This window comes from Acartia tonsa, chromosome 7 (assembly GCF_053477335.1).
Source record: "Acartia tonsa isolate MP-2025a chromosome 7, ASM5347733v1, whole genome shotgun sequence".
Taxonomy (NCBI): domain Eukaryota; kingdom Metazoa; phylum Arthropoda; class Copepoda; order Calanoida; family Acartiidae; genus Acartia; species Acartia tonsa.
This window is the reverse complement of record NC_137266.1, coordinates 39,039,425-39,059,273: the sequence shown is the minus strand read 5'-3', so window position 1 is coordinate 39,059,273 and position 19,849 is coordinate 39,039,425. Positions and strand designations below refer to the sequence as shown.

Genomic DNA, 19,849 nt, shown 5'->3' with positions numbered 1-19,849 from the left:
CGCTAGTTAGCATATAAAACAGTTGAACAGCGAAGATTCTAGATTTACCTGAAATCCGTGGACAGGCACTGAACAGCCAGGTTGACCTTGGCGATAGATTCCAGCGGGTTCCAGTAGATGGCGATAGCGTTGTGGGAAAGCTCTTCGATATGTCCGACTAGACCTACATCAAACAAGAACATTTAACTCCATAAGTTGTGCAAGAATAACAATAAAGGGGGGGGGGGGCGAAACTGACACTTTTTGAAACCAAAACTAAAAGTCAAAGGAACTCAACTAAAAAAAGAGGTACAGGTCTGACATTTTGGATGGTAGTTGCTTTATAGGGGTGCAATTTGGAACTGTGAAAAAACGGCGTCGCAACTGCCGAAAACCGCCGAGAAAAGGCAAAAAATATTTTGGCGGGAAACGGCGGTTTTCGGCGGTTGCGCCGCCGTTTCTTCACAGTTCCATATTTTACCCCTATAAAGCAACTGCCATGCAAAATCTCAGACCTGTAACTCTTTTTTTAGTTGAGTTCCTTTGTTGACTTTTAGTTTTGGTTTCAAAAAGTGTCACTTTCGCCCCCCCCCCCCTTTATAGTATAGATGTTTAACCAGACAACTACCTGGATCCACCTATAAAGAACCTTTTTTTGTCTGCTAGTAAATTGTTTTCTGTCTGTGTTAATATTCCCGACACTATTGGTTGATTTTTAAAGAACCAACTGAGAGTCGACACAAGGTCAATAACTTTTAGAACTTGAATAAAGAGTAAATATACAGTTATTATAAAATCTAGAAAAAAATGGACAAACCCAATTTTTTTGGCAGATTTGTCAATAAATTCGTATATGGAAAAAATACAATTTGATCGAGATTTAAAATTAAGGTTAATGGACAAAATAGAGGCTAACTCAACAAGGATTATTTTGGTAGCATAGGTAGCAAGGCATTAAAATGTGAAAAATGTGAGATCCCGTAGAAGATGTTTGATATGGCATCTTAATATAAAAATATAATTTTGGTAATAATTTCAACTGAACTTCTTAACTCTGCAATGCTATATATGAGTTTTTAGCTGTAAAAAATGTATCTAAATGTATGGATATTAATAAATTGTAGAGTAGGTGCACCACAAGAAAATGTATTAATCAGACTTACCGTGGCTGTTTTTCGTGTCAACATCGATAATCCGCTGTTTTATCTGAAAAATAGAGAAATACAATCATTAATTCCGACAATATCAGGGATCTTAGGGGATAAGACAATGGAGGATCAATATCATCGGTGGATTATTTTGGAGACTGTTACTCTGTGGCATCCAATCAAGATTCAATATTAACTACAAAGTCTTATAGTAAAACAATAATATCAAAAAAGAACAAGTTTTAAACTTTGAGGGTTATCATAATCTACATTTAACCCCCCCCCCCCCCTCCATGCCTAAAGTACTAAAGTAGCTGGAGGTTTGTGTGTACATTAAGATCTCGGAAACCTTTAGAGTACAATCAAAGAAGATATTATTATAGTTCTTAATTTATCAAGGAAACTAAGCAAAACTGTCATAGGCATGTTTTAGGCTATATGTTGGTTGTTATTGTACCCAAGAAAAAGTTATCAAAAATATTTCATCCTTGTTCTATTAGCATTTTCAAAAATATTTTTACTAAAATATTTGGTAATTTAATACATAAAATGTGATATATTTTATAATAAAATTTCCTCTTTATAAAAGATGGTTTTATGGTCATTTTTTAACTTTTTTGTACTATCATAATATCATAGCTTGCAAGAGGAAAGTAATACTGTAACACATAGTTACTAAAAGACTATAGATTCTAACTTAACTCATAATGGGGTGTACTTTCATTACCGCTAAATGTTTCACATTATTAAATCACTAACGGCTACGTCCCTAGGGGCTCCTTAGGTATGAGGGGGAAAAGTCGACTTCATCTCATTTCAAATTTGTGTTCATAAGAGTATAGAAAATAATCTAAAACCTCAGGTTCAGCGGTTAGCGAGATCCTTCGGGACAGACAAAAAACCTTTACTACTTTATATAATAGGATGAAAGCCCCAAAATATTAACAAACCCTCTAATTTTATCATTAAACAACTACTTATCTTTATTTGCAATTGTGTATTTTTGCAAAAACAAAAAAAATGCGCAAGTGAAGCATCACCCATAATGGTTGTATAATAATCGGTCATGTGATGATTTAATATTGCCTTACAGGCTACATAACATCAATTTTATCTAACATTTTAGAACGAAATTAATCTTTCACAAATTTTGCCCTGTAAAATCTTAGAGTAAAAGAAATGGTTGTAGATCAAATTTACCAAATTACAATGAAAAGTAGAAAAAAAATATTGCTCAAATTTAATGATTTTTGTTTTAGACTTTCAATTTTATAATAATGTTTTTAGTTCCTTATTTAATCATCCTTTTAGGACCTAATTTAAAATTCATCTTTTAATATTTTTTTTTAAAGAAATGAACTAAGTGTACAACATTTTTTTTCTCAATTATGCAATATGTTTTAACTAGCGGCTTCGCCCCTAGCCTCTAGGGGCTTTGCCCAAGAGGTGATAAAAAAAAATTATTGCGAGAGACCATAAAGGACCATGGAAACTCCTTAAAAAAAAAAAAAAAAAAAAAAAAAAAAAAAAAAATGGGGGGGGATTTTTTGGTTTTTTGGGGGGTTGGGGGTGTCCCACCCCCCGAGAAAATAGCTTAAAACCACCACAGGACCAATAGGTAGATACCCTGAAGAGTAGAATCCGATCGGTTCAGTGGTTACCGAGATCTTAAGGGACAGACAGACAGACGGACGGACAGACGGTCAGACGGACAGACGGACAGACAGACATCGTTCTACTTTGTATTATAGATAGAGCAAAATTTATATAGAAGTTGAAGTAACAAAACAGAAGAGTAACAAGATAATTTTAATAGAAAAATGTACTGAAATTATTTGGTTTATACAACCTTAGAACCATCATATAATAAAATTACGCAGTTTCATTTTAACTTTAATGCGTTGGAATTTTTAGCTTAGTTTCTGATAAGGAAAGATGCTTGTATTTAGGAAAATGAATGTAAGATCAAGCAGAGAAAGAGAGGACAAGGGGCTGTTTATTACAATAGCCCCCAAAGTTTTATAATAACGTTTTCTTATTTAACAACTTAAGGGCCTTTTGTGATTGGTTGGTTTATTAAGTTGAGTGTTCAAACTTTCAACCACTTATTTTACGCTACAGAAAGGGTAATTCTTTATATCATCATTGTCTTATCCCTTTAGATCCCTGAAGATCAAGAAGACTTATTGATAAAGCAGTAGCGTGCAGATCAATTCATCAGTGGTTTGTTAAGCTATTATGAGTGAGAAAAAAAAGAAAATTTAGATCTTAAACGTATACTTAATTCTGTATTTAAATATTTGTCTGTCATGTTCTACTAATTCTCAAATAGACATAAGATATTTTTTAATCAAACGTTTTTTGTTAGTCTGTCTGTTATACAATTTAATATTATGAATACCATTCTCTAATTTTTTCCCAATGGTTTAAAAGGCCTCTTTATATAAGTAGCTGCAATGGTACGCAATTTATTTTTGAAAATAGGGATATGGCGTCGAAAAAAAAATTGGCCGCTTATTTTACAACAGTATACTGTTAACCCATTAGTGACGAACCGGCTTTTATTGCCCGGTTCCAAAAAATCCCGGAAAAAACCGGTTCTCAGTTTCAGGATTGCATCATTCTCAGTATGAATCCCCCCTCTACTACCCTGGTTTTCATTTCCCCCTGGAGCAGGCAGTTTTGCTTACTTCCGTTTGCCGGTATAGCTCAACAAAATTTGAAAACCAAGAAAAACGAGGTCATTTCAAAATACCCCTTCTAACTTTTTTGTTTATGAAGTAAAGTTAGTGATTTTTTTCGTGAAATTTAAAGTTTATTGGCAACTACATTCATTTGTGAATTCGTTTTATTCAAATTATTATTTTTTATTTGATTTTTTTAAATCGTTTTTTTACGTTCTATATAGCTCTGGCTCGGCGCAAGTAAAGATACCTGCTAGTTTTATCGCCCTGCTCGGTGCGAGTAAAGATACCCGTCAACATATAGATATCAAATTTTAAAACTCCTAGGAAACGGGCTTTTTTAACTGAAAAGGGTGGCATCTATAGCCAAAACACTAAATGTGATATAAATCGTTTCGTATCTTACTTGTAGCTCTATCAATTACATGAGGTTATGTAGTTTTCAATTACGGATTGTATCATAGTATTTGCTACTCTACAACTCACTTTGGACGTTCAAAAATTATATTTTTAATTTTTTGGGCCAAATTTAGGACATTGGGGTATTTAGGACAAAACCGGGCTTGAATGCCGGGGGAAAGCACCAAAAAACGCCAAAAACGGTTACCTATGCCGAACGGTTTCTTTACTCGCGCCGAACCGGGTTTTATTGCAACTTTCCTGTGCATGCCACTAGAGCAAAACAAAAAAATTGGAATTCCGTTTTTACCATAACAAAGCTTCCCTGAAATTTTCAGCTCGATCGGTCCATAAAAGTGGCGCTCGGCACTAATGGGTTAATATAGAAACTTATACAATACTTTCACCTAAAGGCCATCACATAAGTTAGGATAGGTTAAGAAATCATTATAAAGTCATCATATTTACAGAAATCTTATTTCCCGATAAAAAAAAATAATCTTAATTAAATCCACAATCCATTAGACCTTGTGTTTTTTGTGTCTGTCTTAAATTGTTGCATTGTGAAATTCCTAATTGATAACAAAACAGCGTAGCAATCTTTTTATAACTTTGTCCGTCAGTTTCTTTATATTTTATTTATTTTTCTTTTCCCATTTAAACAAATCATAAACCGATTGATTTTACGATCTTTCTTTTAGTGTTTCATTTCCGTGATAATGAGTTGCACCAGTTTAGTTACCAAGACATTTTCTTCAATTTGAGTTTTATTATCAATGGACTGACAAAATAACAAATATTTTTTTTATACAAGTTCAAAACTAAATACGTAGATGAAAATTGATGTTTTAGGAAAATTTTAAATTCACAGAAACAAAAAAAAATAATTAATTGTGAAAAGTTAAGCAAAAGGAGAAAGAAAGAGAAAGGGAGAGAGAGAGAGGGGTACAGAAAGAAAGAAAGAGAGAGGCACAGAAAGAAAGAGAGAGAGAGAGAGAGAGAGAGAGAGAGAGAGAGGGAGAAAGTGAGAGAGAGAGATGGAATGAAAGGTAGATAGAAAGATAAATAAGAGCGAATAAGGGCATCTTTTGGTCTGTTAAAATTGATAACCCATGTTTGTAGATGTGTAGCTAGCTATCCAAATAAGGTGGATTTTGTCCTTGTTCCCATAAAACAACAAAAATATTAGCCTTACCAAATAGCATAATAGCTGTATGGAGACTAGCGGCTGCTATTCGAAAGGATATATAAGGGCAGAAAAATAGCATTAAACCATGCCCAGACTTATTTACAAAACTTAAACCATATTAGGATTTATAATAAGCTTCACTGTAAAGGAGTACCATGCAGGTTCAGCGGTTGGCGAGATCCTTCGCTACAGACAAAAAAAGCTTAAAAGCTTACTACTTTACATAGTAGGATAGAATATTGGGATAACGTAAAATAAAATATTTATATTAACGTATAAACACTTTTTCACTCTTACAATCTTTTTCGATCAATGCAAGGATAATTTTTCTTAAAATCAAATAGAAATGTAACAAGAATGACAAAATTCATTATGGTACATCTTAAAAATACTTTATCTTGAATAAGAAAAGGAGAGCTAAACGACCGTTAAAAAAACAAAGGAATCTTCACAAAAAAAAATATAAAAATCTATCTCCAATATAAGACAAGACAATACAATAGTCTTTCTGCAATCCAATTGAGATTTAATAAAATCCCAAAGGTTTTTAGTCTACTAAAGAAAGAATGTATCCATAAAAAAGCATGGGGCACTGTAAATGTAAAGTCCCCAAAGTTCTTCTATTTGCATATCCCTATCCCTGAATAATTTTGTGAGTAAATATCAGTTCTGCTTATCTTCTCAATAATTGGAATTTGTGCCTCGGTCCAGAAGTGGTCAAAATTAAAAAATGTACATTGGTCTAGAAAGGACAAAAAAAAATCATTAATGATTGCCAGAGAGAGCAGGAGGGGACAATGGGCTGTTTGTTACACTGGTCCCAAAAGTTTCATAAAAACGTTTTCTAATTCGTTGGATCAACACCTTTGGGTTTATTTAGTTGAGTGTCCAAACTTTTTAACCACTAATTGCAATCTGCAATTATTATGTGTCATTATTGAGTATAAACATCAATTTATTAGCCATTGTCTTATCCCTTTACATTCCTGAAAAGTTGTAACGTATTTTAGTGTTCATTGTAACTTTATATCTCTTGAACGTTTTGCTCTGAATAGAATAAAATAATAATAATAAGATAAATTGAGCTGATGCTTTAAAATCTTAAATGAACAATAAAAAGAAAAAGTTACATAAGATGTGTTAAAAATTAAAATTTGGAAGTATTTTAGTAAAAGCCGTCATTTTGCCAGTTAAGCTTTAACACCCTTCACAAACGTAGATTTCATTAAAGACATCATATTTTTTTACTACATTCAACTTTACTATTCTTTTTATTGCTACTTTTCTTGTTACAGACGTTTGGATAGAATGAGGTTATGCTTTGAAGCAAAAAAAGAGAATTTTCCATCAATTTTCTATAAAAACTTAATTCATAATGAAAGCCTAAAACGTTTTTGTCAATTAACAATTATCTAGTATGGTTTATAGACAGTTATCCGTGGATAAGAAATGAGAAATGGAAAACCAATTTCTTTTTTTGCCCTGTGAAACAGAAGTCTAAGATACAAATTCTTAACGGTCAAGAACTGGTTTGTATACAGCGGATAGGAATCGGATTTGAAGCCGTTACGGACAAGTTTTTTTTTTCTCATATGATTGCACTATCATAAATGATTAAAAATGAATATTTTAACTTTTTATAACAACACCCATCAAAGGGTATAGGGAAAAATATTATTTCTAGTAATGGATAAAACCGCGTTTAACTGAAGGAAATCGCATGACATTTATAATTTGGTAAAGTGGAATGCCTTAGCATATAAACAGGCGAAATTCTTTTCATATACAGCAAAGACTGCTAGAAAAAGATTGTTCAATCAAAGGGCTACTAAATAATTATGTTAGGTTTAGTATATAACATCCTCACGTGGGTAAAACACCCTTTGATTTTCTCATTATTTAAATGATGATGATCTGTTTTTATTTAAAAAAAAATACCCGTCCCTAAACCCCTGTAGACCGACTGTTTGGTTCCAAATCAGATATCAGAATTTTATTCTCCCTAATCAAAAACGAATGGACTGTCAGATTAATATAATTTTAATTATCAAAATTTTTTATGATTAATATATTGTACTTTTATGTGTACTAGCCCACTTAGACAATTGGGCTATCTATAATACAAAGTAGCTTGATGTCTCTCCGTTCGTCCGTCTGTCTGTCCGTCCGTCTGAAGCTTTAGATCTCGGTAACCACTGAACTGATAGGATTCTACTCTTCAGGGTACATACCTATTGGTCCTGTGGTGGTTTTAAGCTATTTTCTTGGGGGGTGGGACATCTTTTTCTTTTCTTTTCTTTTCTTTTTTTTCTTTTTTTTGCTGAAGATTTCCTTGGTCCTTTATGTTTTGTAGAAGATTTCGATTTCCTTGGTTCTTCAACGAATTTTGCCTTAATTTTTTTATCACCTCTTAGGGCAAAGGGGCGAAGCCGCTAGTTATAATATCAAGTAAAATAACAACATAGTCGTTACTAGGATCTTAAGAGACAAACAAAAAAAATTCAACTATAAAAAAGATATAAATAAGAGTTTTCTAATGGATACATTGTACCAGGACAAATAAGAATTGGAAAAGTTTTATCATCCAATATCCTAGCCCTGTATTCCTGGGCTAAAGAAAATAGTTGAACTAGCTACTAGGCTTCAAAAACAATTGAGAAAATTGAACCGCATTTATTTACGGACAATTTGTATGTATGGCTATTTTGTCTGTTTGTCTGTCTGTCTATCTACTTGTCTTAATGTTCTAATGTAAGATATCTCACCTATTTGTGTGTCGATTTGTCTATTATGTTTGTCAGTCTAACTGTCTGTATATTTGTTTGTTGATATATCTGTCAGTCTATCTGTCTACTAATAGCATGTCTGTCTGTATGTCTGTTTGTCAATATTCCATATGTTTCGCTTTATGTCTGTCTGTCTGTTTGCCATCTGAATGTCTATTATTGTTGTCTATTTCTTTGTCAACCCACCTCTGTACCTGTCTATCTACACTTACGTTTGTTTGGTTGTCTTTTTGTCTCGTAGTTTGTAGGTTTATTTGTAAGTTTGTCATTTAAGTAAACGGCAAAATATGTTTAGCACGTAATCATCCTTGTTTATCACAGAATTGAATAAAACAGGTAGGCAAGGCATTTAAATTTAAAATAAACCTAGCTTCTGGCCATTTGGAAGAAAAAGTTCATTATTTGATTAAAGATTGCTGTAAGCAACTAACTAGAGAGGGTATGTCTACAATGTAAACAAATTGGGTCGGGTCGTTGGTCTTTAATGATATAAAATTATCATGGAGGTCACAAACACAATTCAACTTCATAATTTATGGAGAGGGAGAGGTCAGTGGCAATTCAATTTATTTACAACCTTTTTTTATTTACTTATTTTATCAGCTGTTTAATGCAGGATTTTAAATAAGAATTTAGGATAAAAACGTGAAATATAATGGCCTAAAACTTGCCAAGTATATTTCCATTAACATTTTTACCAAATCTGGCTATTTCAGAGGTCTTAAGTAACACAAACAAACAATCTGGTCATTGAAGAAACACCCCTAATCTAGAGCAAAACTTTGCCTCTTCCCCCCAAGAATGGGCTAGGTCAGGAATAGAGGGATGAGACAATGGACGATAAAAAAAGCTTCCCCCAAATTGTAAAGTTTTGTAATTTTTGGAGCTGGGTTGAGGGACAGAAAGGTGATTGTGGCGGATAAACTAATCCTTTCCCTCAATTTGTTTCCATTAAACAAATATAGATTATTAAATCTAATACATTGGGAGGGCGAAATAGTTATTTATCACATCGTATTATAGACAGCTTTCCGCGGATATTGAAATGAAAAATCGGGCAGAAAGCCCGGACTATCAAAACTGGTAGTAATATTATGATTTTTGTTTTATTATTCGTGGAAAATTGTCTGTGATGCAATGTTATACATGATTTTTCAGTATGGCTGGGAAATCATACTGGAAATTGTTTTCTTGTCCATTTTCCCCTTCCTGCCTCCCTGGGGAAAAGACCACTGAAGATAAACTAATTCTTGACAAGCTGTGTATCTGATTCCAATTAAAGTAATGGTCATACATAAATCTTCACAACTATCTCTGACCATTAAACTTACAGGGAATGAAGGGATGGGACAGTTGACGATAAATCAATCTATCACCCAATGGTTTTTGTGTGATATTCTGCCCTTGGTAACTTATTTAAGAAAAAGGACTAACAAATATTCCCCTTAAAGTCTTATGTGTAAGAGTATGCCTTTAGTTGCTGGAATTTTTAGGGGCAAAAAGGGTTGTAGATCTGAAAAAAGGGGACGACTTTTTCTAGCATCTTATTGTTCAATATATAGCTGTAAAGAGTTTATAAAAGAATAATAACGCAAAATCTAAAAAAAAGTGTTATTTTTGTAAATGTAACATCCATTGATCTTGCAAATAAAAGCGATTTACTATTCACAAATTTTCATCGATTTCAACCACGTAATGTTTGTGTAGAATTCTTCTCTAAAAACTGGGACGATCATAAAAGTAAGCAGTCCACCAGTAAAAAAAACAGATATCAGTAATAAGAAAACTAATCGTGAGAAATTGAGAAAATTTTAATGGAATAAAAAAGGGGAAGAGTATAACTGATATTTCATTTTAAAAGTTTTCATGATATAAAAGCACTTTCAATTACTGCCTGAGCGACCATGTTATTGCACTGTCACACTGCTGCCAGTAAGTGGGTTCCTTTAACCTTTCCCTCCCTGAATATTCATTATTTTGCCCTTTAGTATCTCCAACTCCCCAGGTATACTTTCAACAAAACTGATAGTTGTTAATTTAGCCAATTACGAGTATTATTGGAAAAAAAGACAATTCCAAAATATTTATATCCAATAGTTAAAAATTATTCTAGTAGTTATGACTGACACAATAGCACAATGATTATTTGTATAATCATAATGTATGTAATGATTCATTTTAAACAAAATATATCTTTTTGAATGAACATATGTCTCTGAAGGCCTTGAAAGACAAAAGGATAAGAATAATAAATTATTAGAATGGTTTTGGTAGATTTTTATTTTTCTATTGAAAATAGCCCCACCTCCTCTTAATTTTAGATTGGAGTAGGATACTAGTCCTCTTGCGAACTCTTACAAAATGGGGGTTACCTATTCGTTGATTACCTAAGCCTAACCTTAAAAGGGGGAGGGGGGTAAGACATCCACTAACGAAAAAGAGAATTAAGCCTAAACATTTAAAAGACTTGAAATAAGCATAACATTTTTATATCACTCTGTCTATCTATCTATCTAGAATTTTATAGCTATCTAATTATCTAAATTGTTTTTTTATTTTTCTTTCTAGCTATCTTTGTCGTTAAGTAGCATTTTCTATTTTATGTCTTTTACTTTGGTATAAAATATTAGCGGCACTGCTTCTAGCCTCAAATGGCATCTAAAATGTTAAAGACAAATAGCTCAAAACCTGCCAAGGGTGTATATGACCATAGATGTAGTTTTCAATTAATTCAGTAATCAGAGAGATCTTAAAGGACACAAGAAAAAATTCGTTATAATTTCTACGTATTCTTAAAGACTTCAACGGTACAAAGTAGGTATCGTAAATGCAAATTAATCTTATTATAGAATGGGGGGGGGGGGGGGGTATTTCCTACAAGTTTTGCCAAATTCAAATTTTAGAAAACACTAAAAATAGAGATAGAATGGAATATTTTGATGTTAACAATTTTCTGAAGCATTAAAATATTGCATTTGTATTGAAAAAATGTTCTCTCTCCTACAATCTCTTTAATTTATTTTATCACAAAGATGATTTTGACAAAAGAACTCCCCTCCTCCGCCACATCCGATATTTCTTTTAAATTATACTTACCGAGTGTTGTCGTTGATGCCAGAATTGCCAAGCTTTGATCTCCTCCTCTTGAGATTTTCCTTCCCTGAAAAGAAAATTAAAGTGTTAGTTGGGAAGATAATGATAGAATCAAAGATTTAAGTACTTTTAAATAATAAAAAAAGAGACAAAGAAAGATAAAATAGATAGAAATAAAGAGATTTATAGAGGGAAAGAAAGAAAATGAGAGAGAAAGAAAGAGAAATAAAAAAGCAGGGGGGAAGATAGAAAGAGAGAGAGAGACAGAGAGACAAAGAGAGAGGCAGGGAGAGAGAGTGAGGAAAAGTGAGACAAAAAGAGATAGAGAAAGAGATAAAGGGAACGAGAGAAAGCAAGCAAGAAAGAAAATGAGTGAGATAGAAAAAGAAAGAGAGAGAGAGAGACAGCTAGAGAGAGATAGAAGGAGAAAGAAAAAGAGAGACAGACAGACACACTGACAATGAATCGTTAATTAGCAAAACTATTTCTGAGACATGGCACAAAAAATTTGCAAGTTGTAAAATTTGTGTAAAAATAATCAGTAAACCCAATTTAGCCATTTACTATTTATCAAAAGTGGGAACCCGGACCCCCAACAATTTATGTTCTATAATATATTAGGTTTGTTATTTCTGTGAGACCCCCATAAGATTTTAAAATAAGAGTTAGGGAAAACATAGTTTTTAATGGTGAAAAATGGGATTCTACCCAGCCCACCTCTTTAATTTCTCTTGTCGTCTTATTTCTTTAGAATTGTTTTCATAAAATCACAAAAATAGACAAAACTTTAATTGCATGATCTTTGTTAGCAAGTCCTATCTGTAAACATTATTAAATAACTTCTAACATATTAACACAACTAAAATATGCGTTACATATAACGCCAAAGCCTTTGAATAGAGGGATATATCAATGAAAGATGCATTTAATTTTAAGCTAGAATGTAAAAACATAAGATGTAAATTTTGTCGTCAATGTTTTGTAGTAAAAATTAATAGCTACTGAAAACTGTTAGCTTGTTAAATTGACAACATTACCTCATTAAAAAAAACAAGTACAATTTTGTTAATAAATAGCGCAGTAATAAGTAATACCAATTTAAAATCAATATAAGGACGAAAAGACTCGCAGTCTTTATTTTTAAGATATAAGGTTTTTTCATACAAAGCGTCTATGGAGCACTTTAAAACCTACCCCTTTTTAAAAATAACTCAAAAACAAGGTTTAACCTGCGTTGCTGTAGCACTGCGGGGCTATTCTTTACCCAATATAACCTAAACCGATCTAAGTAATCAACACAAAGGATGGGGGGTAATGTGCTCATCAAGATACTTTACGTAAAAGCGCCAAATATTTAAACAAAAAAATGAACCAATTTGAATTGAAAATATGCCCCTATGAAAGAAAGGCATGTAAAATCCTAAAATTTGGAGAATGTCTATTTGAAGCTGAACTTTAAAACAATTACATGTCAAAAATTTAATCTCCAACCCCTGCATTAGCACACCATACAATCTGATTTGGGGAACAGATATAGAAAAAAATTTTGAGATGCGACGCTACTCTATAAGTCTGTCTTAATAGTATATTGTTTTATCAGTTATAGAGTCTCAACAACTGTTAATACATAAAATAATTCAATTTTTCATATACTGAAAAAATAAAGTTTAAAAATCATCTCTGAAATGCTAGAGTGAATAATTTGAGCTTATTTTTATAAAACATAGGAAGGATTTAGTTTTTTTGAAAGCAATATAAAAAAAACGACTAATTAAAAAATAATGTTCGCTAGGTATATTCTTTTCTCATACTTTATATGTTAGATCAAAAGGATTAAATTATTATTTTTTCTCTTAAAAAATCTTCGCTTCAATTTGATGAAATGATCCTTGTATGTTAAAACAATTTCATCTTTAAGCTACTACCCTTTGGGTTTTTTTCCTACTTATTCTGGCCAATAAATATATTAGAATAGAGGATTAGTTGTTAAATAAGGGTTGTTGTGTCAATAAATCACCAAAAATGACATTTAATTAACACATTGTGCATTGAACGCTTAATTCAATATAAAATATTTCTTATCTAGATTTAAACTATAGGTGGATAGTTTGTACGCTGTTAATTAGTACAATCAATCAGATATTCATCAAACAAATGATGGAACGTAGCGGCAAAAATTTTTGTCCCTTCCTGGATCATACAAAAATGTAGAAATTTTTGCCGTCTTTAAAGTGTAGCTTTATTGGGCACATCCATTTTGGACATAAATTGTGTGTGTGTGTGTGTGTATGTATGAGGAGTAATGCATAAACTGTGTGTGTGTGTGAGTGTGCGTGTGTTAGTGTGTGTGCGTGTGTGAATGGTGAGTAGTGCATAACCTGACACAAATGATACACTCAACCTGGACTTAACCTAGCCAAAGGTACAATTTTTACGCGCCAAAATTTTACCCCTTTTAAGCTGGCATAGATGGAATGGTAAAATTCCTCTATTGTGTGATGTGTCTATACTTTTAGGCTAATAGTATAATACATGATTATCATAAAGGATGAGATAATGGATGATAATTGATGTACATCCTTAATTATGATATATAAAATTAACCTATCTATAGATTCAAATTTTTGGTTGAAAAGTTTTGGCACTGCTAGATAGAACAATCTGTCAAAATGGGAAAAAAGTACCAGACATTTTAAGCCAACGAATTAAAAGAATGTTTTGTTACTAGTTTTAACCAAATTTCATATTGATATTTATTCCCTTTATCTCTGAAAACCGACGTACAATGTATGCATCTCATAGCTACTATATTTCAGAAATTTAAGTAATGCTAGAAAAAAAACACCTTTTAGTGTCTCCTGAAAATAGCATAAAACAAGCAAAGGTTCAATACAAAGTTTTCCTGAAGAGATAAGGCATGTAGGACGTAGGTCCACCCATTTCAGAGGTATTTTAGTATTATAAAAGTATTATAGAGTAGGTGACAATTTAAATTCCTTTTCTTATTTTAAAGCTTTATAACTCTATTTAGGTATCCACTAAGCCAGGGCATTTCCCCAAAAGCGCCATATTCTTGCCAAAAATACCAAACTACTTTTTTTCATATTCTCGTAGGGATGAAATAAAAAATAGTAAAATTGTTTTTAGTGGCGCATTTTTTTAAAATAAACTTTTAAAGATGTTGTCATCCTTTTTTTATTACCAAACAATATATATTAATGAAGAATTAAAACAACTTTTTAAATTTCACATACATAGTTTCACTGTTGTTAGCTTTATATTTCTGTGCCAATTATGGTCTTAATTTTTCTTGTTTTTGTAATTATCAACTTCAACTTTTTAAATGCTCAAATAATGAACATGAACGGACGATTATATCCAATAGTAGCGCAAATCCAAGAAACTACAAAGATTATAAAGAAAAAATAACAGTACAGGTGGAACTTATGATTTTAAATCAAATGTTAAATGTTAGATGTAGGGTGAAATTTTAAGGATTATATTTGACTTACCTTTGTCTGTTATATATTCTTATTATATAATAGCTGCGCTTTTAAGGCTCGATCTGCCTATACTATCCCTTTTTACGAAGCACGTACACAAATAAAAAAATATAACTGCCTATTTTTAGTAGCGAAGCTACCCAACATTAAATTGGTGTCATTAGGTAAGGCTAACACACACACAACCACGCTGACGTTCAAATCTTCCACCCTAACTTTCCCTTGATTTGCAAAGAAAGATAAGTCATTTATCGCAACGTATTATAGACAGCTTTCTGCAGATATTTAAGTGAAAGTTTTGTTAGCCCTGAGGGGCCGAAGGCAGGCTAAAAACACTCGTATTAATTTTATGATTTTAATTTAAATATTTGTGGGAAATTGTCTGTAATACAATGCTATACATGATTTTTCAGTTTGGCTGAGAACCGATCCTAATCCAGCGTATATCAAGCGGTTTCGAAGCCAGACTGGAATGATTATTCTTCCATTATACTATCCATGTATCATTAGAATCTGGGTATAATTTTAGTGTTTAGCTGGGCTAATATCTCTGTTAATTTCTTAGTTCACTTAGGAGGAGAGATACTAAAAGAAATAACCATTAAAATTTATTGTAATGTGCTCTAATAAAGCATGCGCGCATTTTCTCTATACTAGGGTTACCGTGAAAATAGGTGCGTGCACGGAATTTAGATAGGGGAGTTTCAATCCCCCTTGGTGGTTTCTGACAACCCCTCTTATAAAAAGCAGCTAGAAAGGCTTAAATATTGTGTAGCCCCAACTTCTACTTGCTTTACTAAAGGGTCGAAGTCATTAAGATACTCTATCTAATATACATAGAAGGTAATAAGATCCAAATCTTCGTAAAAGAACGGACTTATATACCCTAGATATATAGTAGCTGCGCTACAAATATTGAAAATTCTGAATATCTGTAAAAACCCTACTTATATAAAAGATAGGAAGATAGACAAATGGGGAGAAATTGTCTTACAAGGAAAACGTATAAATATTAAAAAGAAAAGATATTGCTATAACGCAATGATTTAAAGATTAAAATACCTCTTCTGTAGATTAAATTATGGGTTGAAAAGTTTGTACACTACTAGTCATGAATCAACTAATCATAATTCATTAAAAGTTCCCAAAGTTTTTAATAATTAAAAATACCCTTTATAATTTTGTTAGCTTGTTATTACTGCGTTACTTTTATCTTATACATTTTGTATATTAAAATGTTTGTCAATGTTCAAGATTTGAGTAATATTGTCTTAATATGGGTAGAGTCCATTTCGTACTAATGTACTTTGCCTATTAGTGTACATACAAAAAGAAAAATTCACCAAGAAAGCAAAAAAGACAAAAAAAAACAAATTAAAACCAGACAGACCTAAATACAGACTATTTTTACGACTTTCGGTCTGAAGAATCTTTTCAAAAAATTAAGTATTCACAAAATTAAATTGTTCTCCACAGACAGAAGGACATACTAACATTTCATTAGTTTTGGCTACATGGCGAAAACACTACTTTTAGCGATAATTATTATCAATATATCTTAAGACATCACATAAACCATTAATAATTAGATATAATAAATATGGATAAATAAATGATATTTTAAATGATTTATTTTTACATTGTAGTTTTCGAAATGTGTTCAATTTAAATTAAATATGCAATTAAAGCTGGACCGATTGGTTAAAAATTTTAAGGGAAGTTTACCACTGTCTAAAGCAGGTTTTAGGCTTTTTGAAAATCAATATAAACTATGTTTCCATATACATTAAATGTGGTATAATATTATATTAAGCAAATATTTTATCATTATGATTATGGCAATATGGTTTGAAGTGATATGATAGCTTTATAAGAAGTATACAGCTATATCAAGAACGATTTGATATGTTTGTAGTGAAGCTAGATTAGTAGGTGGATAGATAACAGTATATAGTGAGGGGTAGACTAAAAGATAGATTGTAAGACCGCCAATAGATTGATAGATATCGATGGATATAAATATACTTAGACAAAAGTAGATGAATTTAGACAGATTGAAAATTCTACAATATTTGAACTTCCATTTAAAATCAGATAGATGATAGACAAAAAGATATATAAGATGATAGATAAATAATAAAATAGATTAAGACCAATTGATAGATGGATGTACAAATAGATGAATGACATATAGACAGACATAGCGAAACTAAAATTATAACATCATTTGTTGCAAAGTTGTTAGACGAATAGAAAAACAAACAAATGAGCAATTTGAATTGGACATGGACAAGTGAAGAGACAGAATGATGGACAAATGGATAATATTAATCTTACCTGAAAACCAGCATAATAACAGACTTGACAGTATTAGATGCCAGTGTGACCTCTGGATCTCTGACATACTCCAAGGTTACGCCATAAAACTGGCCCTTGTTGATATACGTCACCTAAACAGATAAATAGAAAATTAATAAAAATTTTAGCATAGCTTCTGCATAACCAGGGGCTGTCCCTTAAACAATGTGTTATTGAAATTGACACATTCTTTATTGTTTAATGACAGATTTTAAAACATTTTAAACTTTCTTGATGTAGTAATATATCTAATTTAGAAAAACTGTCAAAGCATAAATTGATTAGATAAATTCTTTCATTTAAAAAATCTTACTTTCATGTATTCAAAAAGTTTTAGCTTTTTATGCTGCGCTACCATTAAATTCAAATAACATAAAAGACAAACAAATCATGGTTCAAATTGAAGAATCCTGCTCCCTTGTCACTGCATTTAAGTAAAATCCTTGTACACATACAATTTGATTTGATGTTATATGACATTCCTTTTATTTATATGCATAAAATATCAGGAATATTGGGATAGGCCAATTAAAAATAAATTTATCTTTTGGTGCTTTACCTAAAAGTGCCTTGTTAAGCACAGAGCCCACCCCATATTTATCCCCTATTTATGTTTAACTATAATAGGCTGGGTAGTGATCGTTATTACCTGTATTACTTTAGGTCAGGCTTGGTTATATTGGGTACTAGGTAGCCCCGCATGGTTAGGGGACCCACAGTATTAGACTCGCAGGATTATGTTCCCCCGAAATGTTTAGATATAGTAAAAAGAACCTTTTTAGAACCTTTTCAATTTATTTAAAAATAGCTATATTGTTCCAAGCTTATCAATATTAAAATTGCAGAATTTAAGTCTCTTTTTCTATAAACAAATATACGAATATTTCAATTATCTTTTGTCTAAATTAAGAATATTTTATCCATGGCTTTGCGGCCGCAATTTAGCTGCCAAAATCAGCCGTTTGGCTGCTTAAAATATTGATATTTTTTTTTGTCTAAATCATAAGATTTCAGTAACTTCTGAACTGATTAAGTTCTCCTTTTAGGGAAACATTAAATAGGTCCTTGGATAGTTTTAGGCTATTTTTCTGCTCTCTTCTTACCCCTTACTATATAGAGCCATTAGATGAAAACCCATTGAATTGAGTGTTTTTAGTCGACGTAGAAAAGATAGACAGCCATGTAGTGTAGATAGATATATAGACATTTAGCTAGATAGATATTTGTTCCAAATGGTATGTTAAGAATTTTGATGAAATGATTAATAACATGCTTTGTCAAAAATGCGCCTAACAAACCAGCTAAAAGTATTTTTATTAATATCACAGAAACCGCAATCAATATTACTATATAATAAAATCTATACGTAGCCCAGTAATTTTAAACTTACAATAAATTGAATAAGGAAGCCATGATTTACTAAAATTTTATCTACGTACAAAATTGGTAAAATTGAAAGAACAGTGATCAAAAAGCATTTTATATGAAACTATATAGCCCATACCCTTTTCTCATATCTTTAACCCTTTTAAGTCTCCTCTTACGTTGGGAAATATAGAATATGGGTCTTATACACAAAAATGATTTACAATTCTTCAGTGTAAGAAGTGTAGATGTTTACTAATAAAAACTTGTATACAAACAGACTGAATGGAAAATTACCTAAAAATAAGTATATATTCTAAAATTATTGAAAGGGGGGAAGAGAGGGTGTAGATTATCCTCTCGTTTCCTTGCTTAACTTCATTGTAATTATTAATAACATAATCATCCTTCCTCATTTAAACTTTTTAGAATACCAACCCCTGATAGTCTAGAAAATTTTTGAGTGAGTAAAGAAAAAGTGTTAATTTAAATCAGCTAATAATAAAAAGCAATGAAGATTTTTTGGGTTTTAAACAATTGGGTTCATAAGCAGTAAAGCGTAAAAAAGTAGATAAAATTACAAAGGAAGAAAAGAATATTAAACTGTAATACAGTTAATAAAATATTATAAAATATTGAGAAGAATCATAAGTTTTCTATTATGTTATTTTGCTATAATTAAACAAAGCTAATATGATAAATTGCTGTTTTGATTAATAGGCTGATGGCATTAATGTAGGAACACTCAGACTGAATATATAAAAAGCTGATATTAAGAACAAATATTCAACAATCTTAATCTATTTGAATTAAGTAATGTTTGCGTTTTTTTATTCCAATGATTCACTTCCCCGTGTTCTTATTCTTTAACTATTTGGGAATACAATATGAGAATTGTTATTCGCTGAAAAGATAAAAGATTTGCGAATCCATAAAACCGTGTCACAAATAAAGACATTAAAAATGGTTACTAAAGCAGCTTTATCATATGTGTGAAAATATAAAAATTAACAAAAGGTGGGCTACTTGAGCCCATAAACAGGCATTATAAATCTGCTATAAGAGGTTGGCGTATGACCCCCTACCCCCACCTAATCATCCCCTTATGTAATAAGAATACTATCAACCCAAAATTGTTGTATGATTAAAAGGTTAAAAAACGCAGAATATATGTATATCCCAATCCCCGGCAATCTTGAATACAAAAAGTGTGTCAAGAAATGGTTCGTCAAATCTATTGATATTCAAGACATACGAGAGAGAGGGCGAGAGAGCTACAGGGAGAGAGCGACAGAGAGAGAGAGAGAGAGAGAATTTTTTGCTCTCCTTTTCTTACCCCTTTTCT

General features: G+C 31.7%; 1 protein-coding gene across 6 annotated transcripts in view; it reads right to left on the bottom strand.

Moving 5' to 3' along the window:
- Nucleotides 1–19,849, bottom strand: part of LOC145323722 (uncharacterized) — a 174,989-nt gene that overhangs the window by 31,377 nt on the left and 123,763 nt on the right. For all 6 annotated transcript variants that reach the window (XR_013881074.1, XR_013881073.1, XR_013881075.1 and 3 more), the window contains exons 15-18: nt 17,119–17,231; nt 11,282–11,345; nt 1,143–1,185; nt 49–163 (exon numbers count right to left, since the gene is read on the bottom strand). Coding sequence is in view for 2 of the 6 variants with exons in the window: in XM_080166204.1 (XP_080022330.1) it covers nt 49–163; nt 1,143–1,185; nt 11,282–11,345; nt 17,119–17,231 (335 nt within the window). In the remaining 4 variants the exon portion in view is untranslated. The remainder of the gene's footprint in view (nt 1–48; nt 164–1,142; nt 1,186–11,281; nt 11,346–17,118; nt 17,232–19,849) is intronic.